The sequence below is a fragment of the Plectropomus leopardus genome, chromosome 13 (assembly GCF_008729295.1).
Source record: "Plectropomus leopardus isolate mb chromosome 13, YSFRI_Pleo_2.0, whole genome shotgun sequence".
NCBI classification, from domain to species: Eukaryota; Metazoa; Chordata; class Actinopteri; order Perciformes; family Serranidae; genus Plectropomus; species Plectropomus leopardus.
The window spans coordinates 17,456,213-17,464,588 of record NC_056475.1 but is presented as its reverse complement, the minus strand read 5'-3'; the positions used below and the strand labels follow the sequence as shown (position 1 = coordinate 17,464,588).

The 8,376-nt window shown below is 39.3% G+C and overlaps 1 protein-coding gene across 1 annotated transcript; it reads right to left on the bottom strand.

The window, feature by feature from the left end:
* Window positions 1-2,223: 2,223 nt before the first annotated feature.
* LOC121952853 (beta-crystallin A1-like) lies at window positions 2,224-6,913 on the bottom strand. Its single transcript, XM_042499704.1, has 6 exons — window positions 6,901-6,913; window positions 3,910-3,971; window positions 3,650-3,768; window positions 3,393-3,534; window positions 3,155-3,297; window positions 2,224-2,371 (listed from the first exon to the last, which is right to left on the bottom strand). The coding sequence occupies exons 2-6, from the start codon at window positions 3,946-3,948 to the stop codon at window positions 2,224-2,226; spliced, it is 591 nt and encodes a 196-aa protein (XP_042355638.1). The 5' UTR covers window positions 3,949-3,971; window positions 6,901-6,913.
* Between the last annotated feature and the right edge of the window lie 1,463 nt (window positions 6,914-8,376).

Below are 8,376 nucleotides of genomic sequence, written 5' to 3'. Positions count from 1 at the left end.
AATAGGCTCATTGCTTATTGACAACAAAATTCTTAATTTCTTAAAACTTAGTTTCATTGTAGTGACTGTTCCTCTACTTCTGCTTAAGCAGTAAAAATACCATAGCAAAATACCCAATTAGGGCTGAAAGCTCTGCATTCAAATGTGAACAAACAGAGAAGTTGTATCAGCAAAATGTACTTGAAGTATCAAAAGTAAAAGCACTCATTTGGCAGAATGGCTGATGACCATATTATAGCTATCATTATAGGGTATTATTGGGTTATGGTGCATTAGTGTGTAAGCATCGTTTTAATGTTTAAGATGCTTAAATTGGCCTACATTAGTCCACATTATGCTCTTGTAATTGAATCTATAAAAATGCCTTATATATATTCATCTTTATTTGTATGTGAAATCTTCGTCTGTGAAGAAACCATAGCTATAAAAGTAAGTTAAGAACAAAATTTCCCACTGGAGTATTCAGTTGCAGGATGTGGAAATACTCAAGTAGGGCACAAATGCCTCAAAAATGTGCTGGAGTACATGTACTTGCTTACTTTCCACTACTGGTAGGCCTATTATTGGAATGTTATTACAGCTTTCATCCATCTTTTTTCATCTTAAGTCAACCTGAATTAGTTTCCAAAGTAGCAGCACAATTAAAAGGCATTTTATCTTAAATGCAGATGGCACAAATGGAAATCTGGCGTGTGTAAATATATCAGGGGGAAGTGGCCTAGTGGGGTGTAACTGATGTTTTGGTTGAAAATTAGTTATGAATATCAATTGAAAGTTCCTGAAGAGCTCTTTCTACTGCCAAAATGGGTAGATGTCCAGAGTTATTGATCAAAAACCAAAAGACTTAACCCTGAACACACTGAACTGTTTGGGGCCAAATGGGGCATAAGTGTACTGATGCACCTTAAATTATTATTTCTCAAATAACTGTCAAAATATTGTTCATTAAGAATATTGTCATCCACATGTTTATTAAGTTTTGATATTAAGGTAAAAAATCATATAACAAATTAAAACAAATCATGGTCATTTTTTTGTTTTGGCTGTCTTGTTAAGTTGGTCAAATATCTCTTATGCACCTCTGGTTCTCACCAATCGAAATCTAATTGAAAAAAACTTAAATTTTCCCAAAAAGGGTAACATTACTCTGACACAGCCTGTTTGTCATGGAGCTTAATTAAATTTTCAGTCAATTTTGATAGTTTGTGTGTGTATTCAACCCCTCAGTGTCATGTTTTGCCTTGGATTTCTTGTTAACCAGCTTTAACGTGGATAAAATCATCTAATTCCAAATTGTTTGGTAGCTCATATATTGTGAATCATCTAATTCCAGCCCTTCACTGAATTCTTTGATTTTTACTGAAATATTCAGAAGGACACAATGTCTTTTTTATGGCTGCAAATGGAAATACTGCAGTTTTTGTACACCACTTTAAATAAATTTCCCCCAAATTCAGTTTAACATATTTGCTATCTTTGGAACTTTTCAGACCAAGACAAATTAAGTTTAAGTTTTGTGGATTTGGACACCTTTATGAGAGGTCAGTGAAGTTGAAAAGGGTTAATTTGAATCTGAACCTTGATTTTTTGAGATTCACCTGATGAATCCATGTTTTGTAGGCTGATTATCATAATTTTTAGCTGTTCGCTGCTCTCAAGTGGTGTCAAAGTGTCAGTGTAGAAAGACAAAACACAGATGTGATTAAGGTACGTCACTCGTATTGTGAATCTCTCTGTTTCTTTGCTCATTCTCTTTATTCATCGTCTTGAACACAGGCAGTCATGGAAATCACAGTAACAGCAAGACCGGTGATCGTGTTGATGTAGAAGACAATGACGATGATGAGGATGATGATGCCATCATTGGCGGAGATGAAAAAGAGCAAAAACTTTGAGGTGTTTTCACCGTTCTGCAACCAACCTCAGCAGACGAGGCCTCTCTTTCACACTGATTCAGCTTTTTCTCTCAATTCTGTCATTCCTATTTTCTGTCTTTCTTACATCTTTCCTTTCTTTTGTGATGTTTCTTTAAAAAATGCAAAAGTGCTGTGAACAACTGACACCAGTAAGCACCTGAAGTCCAGCTCGGGATCCTGCTTTGACTAGCTGGGCCGACAGAGCCGGGGAGAAGGAGGCTGGGGGAGAGGAGGAGGAGAGGGAGGGATGGAAGTGCAGGAGGAGGGAGAGGAGGAGATAAGGGAGTGTAATGAAGGCGCCTCCCTCTCAGTGCTGGATCCTCCTGATAGACTGAATCTGGGGAGTCTGGGAGTGGGAGCCAAACTCACGGTAACACTTGAACTCTCCTCCGTGACAGTCACACTCCAAGATGTACTGGTGGCCACGGTAACCAGGGTACTGGTAGCACACAAAGCTGCAGGAGAAAACAAGAACATGCTTATCAAATGCAAATTCTTAATTCTTGCACGATATTCCCAGCCAGTGTGTGTTTGCAGCTGTTGCCCAGGACTAGCTGAAGGTGTGTAAATCCAGGGGCCCCATGCTCTTCTTCTCTTGATAAATGACTCTCCCACACACCTTTTGAATGACTTTTTGTTTTTACAAAGTCAGTTCAGTTCCCCTTCCTTTCTTTCTTTAATTTCTTTTTTGGAACTCTGATTTCCTTTTTTTAAAAAAAATGTGTTTATTTTGTATTTTAAGTTTTCACCATTATTCTACAGGACAGTGTTAAGCGTGAAAGGGGGAGAGAAAGGGGAAGACGCGCAGCAAAGGGCCACAAGCCAAAATCAAATCCATTGCTGCTGCAGCAAGGACACAGCCCCGTTGGCGCCCACTCCACCAGGCGAGCATCCGGGCATTCCTGATTTCCCTTATTTGGGTGAAAGACATGGCAGTGTATGTTGGAGCTCCAGCAGCGTATAGTCACTTTACTCAAGCTTTATTTAGAGACTAGTGCAGGGGTGGACTAAACCATTTTGCAACTTTAAGGGGTGAGAGGAGTTTTTACTGTTTTTCAACCCATTTATTCAAACAATTTTAATTTAGTTTTTGCATTAATTACATCATAATAACGCAAATAAAATCAAACTTTTCATCCAGCCTTTTCAAATCCCCCCTCAAATTGGGGCCCTGGGTAATCAGTCCTACTTTTGCCTCCACTAAAGCTTCACATCAAACATCACGACGATGGACTTACGCTCCACTCTGAACCTGCATGGATCCAACCTCGTTGTTCATCCAGCCCATGGCCTGCAGAGAGGGGTAGTCATCAGACAGCTCAAACTGACGACCGGTCATGTTCTCCATCTCGAAGATGGTCATGCGGGACTCCTTGTGGTTCTGCACAAGGGAGGAGAAAAGGAGGTTTTGCACAACTTAAGATGAAGCTAAGCTCAAAATGGCCTGGCTTTTACAGCGTTGTGCATTAGACCTACAGCACAGCAGATGGGTCTGAAGGAGATCATCCTCTCAATGCGGTAGGAGTTGCTGCCGCTGTAGGCCTCGAAGCGAGGGTAGTCACCCTTCTCCAGGACAAACTGCTGGCCGCAGAAGCTGGAGTGCTCATAGCCAACCCAACTGTGAGCAGAGAGCAAAAGCAAATGAAATCAGCACAATAACAGAATCTTAAAAAAAAGGTACTCAATTTTTAGTTTGTAAATTGTCAACGAGGAGAAGCTCTCTGGGTACGTACGCGCCACACTCGACCTTCAGGGAACGGATGTTCTCCATCCCACACTCCATGATGTTCTGGCAGCTGGCGGTGAACTCCATACGCCTGCCCTGGAAGTACTCTTGATCGTACACGGTGATCTGTAAAACACAGAAATGCAAAAGTAAATTAAGGTAGCCCAAAAAGGATACTTTATAATTGCGCCTAATCATGCATTGGAACTTCTTGCTGCTCCCTGTGCTGATGGGTAATGTAGTCTTAAGCGTGTACATGACGCTTACCTTCCAAGGGCCCATGGGCATTGGAGTTGTCAGAGCCATTTTGTCTTGTTTTTCTGTACTACCTGTGGGGAAACAGACAGTTAGTCAGGCCTGTGAACAAACATTTATAATTTCTAAAAAGCACCAATTTCACCCATCCTGTCGGCTACTCTAGGTGGCATTTTAGCTTTCTTAAACTCTTTCTTCACTGTTCACTGTGTTGTGCATTTAACTCCCAGGTTTTTGCCTTGACTTTACAGTTTAAGCCTAAAGCCTCTCATATCCTTTCCTTGATTTGTTTTAAAATGAGTCCCTTATTTCCTGCAAAGGCAATAAACTCACTGCTTTGTCTTCACTGGTACCAGTTAAGACTCCCTGTTGTTAGTTGATATACTGCATCAGAGACCCTTACTAAACCATGTCCATAGATTGGGAAACTGTACTGTATTGTTAACTGGTTTGACCTACCCAAACTGGTGAACTGTGTGTCGCAGGGTTCCACTGACCGGTCTGCAGAGACGGTGTGTATGGGGGTATATATACACACACGGGTGACAGGGGCCGGGGGGGAGGCACGCCTGGACTCATGTCAGCACTTTGCTTTGGACTCCATTGTTTTGTTGTGTGAGCCACAGAGGGGTTAACACACACACACACACACACACACACACACACACACACACACACACACACACAGAGTAATTCATGCAAACACAAAGAGGGCATACGTCTATACTGCGTTACCTCTGTGTCAAATCTATATGTTGGGGGTGAAAACCCTTTCCACCTGTTTGTCAATTGGTTATCAAATAGTGGAATTGCAGTTAAGTTTTAAAACACTTTATGTTGCTGTTTTGATGTATTTTGACTTTAAATAATTCACTCTCAAGGTTTTATGTTTTATTTTTTAACATTTACACTCACAGCATGTTTTAAAGTGATGGTGTAATTAATTAAATGAAAAAAAGACACTTGTAAACTAGTCACTAGTCTTTTGTCGTCATATTAATCTGAATATAAAGATGTAAATTCTTCAAAATCTGCTTTTCTTTTCACCCTTGGACACATTTATGTGACATTTGTTGCAAAACTCCAAATAGAGTTTCCCAGCAATGAGTCCTAAAACCCAGAAATGAATTTTCATTTCAGCACCTCGGGTTCCCTTGTATACAAGGCAATTGGTTTTTTTTTTAATGTATTTTTGTTTAGAAGCCTGAAATAAGGTCTGTGGTTAACACAAGCTTAACTGACTTCACGTTTTGTTCTATGACATGAAATATGTCAGTAATTACCCCACTCATGCCTTTTAAAACTTTTTGTGTATTAAAAACAGCAGTTTCGAACAAGTAGCTAAATGAGACTACAGAACATCATCAAGCCGAGACGCGCTGAATATGGCTTTACAGTCTTGTTGTAATGAGGATGTGAAATCATGTGACCATAGTGTAGTTTGGAGCCTAACATTAGCTTTTTACTAATGGCATTTGCATTTAGGCCTTAAAAATCCTGAAAGTGGTGTCCATTTGAAAAGATTATCCTGCTGAACAAAACTTGTAAGCATCATTAATATTTTATTTTCCACAGAGCTTATTTTCTGCAGTGATCCAAAATCCTATGCAGAAATCCCTCAGACTTTTTGACCAACAAACCAGGGCAATGCTAACTTCTGCATCAGCCTATAGAAAAGCGTCATGCCTGGATTACTCTACTAAGGCGAACAGTAGGGGTGTGGAGTCAAGTCACATGACTTGACAAACTTAAAAGACTTGAAACTCAACTTGGACTCACAAATGACTTGTGATTTCACTTGGACTTAAAGCTTTTAACTTGGAAATACTTCCCTCAAGCCCAAAGATTAAAAAGTATGTTTCTAAAAAATGTGCCATGAAGCAGTGAGTTTCCTTTTATTTACCAATTTAACTACATCATTCAACGCTTAATTTCCCAGATGATCAACTTTGTGTGAACCAATCCAGCAGCAATCAGTCAAGTTGCATGCAAAAACTGCAAAAAACTAACATTAGGTCACTGAGCACCAGCTGGAAAAATATATATAAGAGATAATTTTGTTCACATAAAAAAGGAGGCGGTGGTCATCAAAAATCAAATTTCATTACACAAAATCTGGGGTTCAAAAATTAAAACTTCGAACAAATTTGTTTAAACAAATAAGTAAACAGAACAAAAAGTATTCTAGATTTTTGTAGTTTTTAATATCTTATTAATCTGTTGTTGTAATGGCATTACGTTTGATGGAAGCGCATATGACTTGTTTTAGACTAGAAACTCAAAGTTTAGGACTTTGGAACTTGACTCAGGACTTGGGTGTAAAGACTTACTTGTGACTTTCATAACAATGCCTTGGTCCCACCTTTGATACGCTAATGAATAATTTGTTAGATAAATTATTAGTTAAGTATGTATTCAACCAATCACATGCTTGATACTCAATAATAGGGATACATGATGCTATCAGAAATGATAAAAATCATAAGTCTTCTCCTCAGTGTTTATTGTCTAGTATTCAGGTGTGGTGGGATATTTTATTTTTTATCTGTTTTTGTATGATGTCATTGTGTGCAGTGAGTTTGTCTCAGCATCCCCAAACTTCCTGCTCATTAATACGTGTGCAGCACGTGCACCAGACATAATTTTTCTCTATCAAGACTCGGATCAATTGTTTGTCTCCACCCTGTGATGTCTCATATGAAAATGCATTTCAACGTTCAATGTAATCTAATTTCCTGAAACTTGAACACCAAGTTTCATGACGGCTGGAAAAACTGGATTAATGGCATTAACACTGGATTTGAAATAGGAAAATGGTGGTCTTATTTATTGATCATTTAAAAAAAAAAAAAATCCATGGTGCGGCAGAAGAGGAACAAGTTTTTTGAGAGTCTGATTTATAAATAAAATCTTGCATCAAAGAACCAGCCAGTCCAAACTGATTCAGCGGAGAACACGGTGCTAAGTTTGTGGTTTTTAAATGGAAGTTGTGAATGAAAGTACCTGTTGCTATTTTTGGGAAAACCTGTCCAAGTGAATAAAACAATAGGTTAGCAAGAGGTTAGCAGAGGGCAATGGCACCAACTAAAAGGCCTCATTGGCAGGAGTGGCAGCACGTTGGCATCGACTGATGAGCTGTATATGAAAGTTTCACTTTCGAGTAGCAGCGTGAATAGATTATTATTATAGAGTGAAAATACTGCAGTTGCTGTATGAAAGAAGAGAGGACCAAACTTGAGCTGGGCATTACTTTCTGTGTTTTTGATTGATCTGTACCATGCTGTCATATTCTTACCATTAAAGCATTGAAGCCATTTTAAAGCATATTTAACTACTTGTTTAATTTATTCCAAAAATCAACCAAATAAAAGTTGCTGTACAGTATTTTACAGCGTTCTTCATCATGTCATTAAAGTACGAAAGCACAAATTGGACAAAACAGAGAGAGCAGCTGGTAGGTCCACCCACCTCTCTCCTCTAGCTGCACTGAACAATAAACATTTAGGAATGGCTTACTGAGGTCAGCACATTGCCCAGACTCTCTGTCTGTGTTTGTGTGTGTGTGTGTGTGTGTGTGTGTGTGTGTGTGTGTGTGTGTGTGTGTGTGTGTTAGTGAAATTCCCTGATTGTGTCTAAAACAGAGAGAGAGAGAGAGAGAGAGATGTGGATACATTACAAATAAAATCACAACAACAAGGTTTTTGTGGTCACATTCCTGATCAAAGTGCATTTATCTCGTCACAATACAAGACGGGATATGCATATGTGTTTGTGTGTTTGTGTGCGTGTGAGCGTGTGTGTGTTTCTGCTGATGATAGCAGCAGCAGCTCAGACGTGACAAAGGGACGAGCAAACTCAGCAGGGCGATGTGAAGAGCCCACAGTGACCATATAGCCGACTCTCGGTGTGCATATACACATCGACATAACAAAACCTCAGTTTCTTCTATACTTGTTCAACAGACAACCCTGCAGCACACACACACACTCTTACACACACAGCAGCCACACAAATAGTCTGCATATTTAATACTAATTTCAAAGAAACAAGCTAAAACATACAAATCTGTCTTGATGTCTGTTTGGAAAAATCCTTAAATTAGCTTTTTCCAAGCAGGGCTTTTGCGACGCTGATAATTGAAGCACATGTGCTTTAACAACCAAAATATTCTCTTAATTTAATACCCTGCATACTTTAGATCAGGATCACCAACCAAAATAGATATTATAGTGACAATAATCATTCTTACTTTTTCCTCAGCTGCGCAGACATGGATACAGGTTTTGCAGTAAATGCAAAGTGCCTCTAGGGTGCAACATCCACACATAAACTTTGAGTTTCCAGGTCTGTGACAATAATTAATTTAGGAAATCATCTCACTCCTAATGACCTCTAAAGCTTGCTGAGGTCAAGCGGTGCAGGGCCACATGTGAATCATTTATGTAGTAATTCTAGAGCGGCTCATGGACGTGAAACACT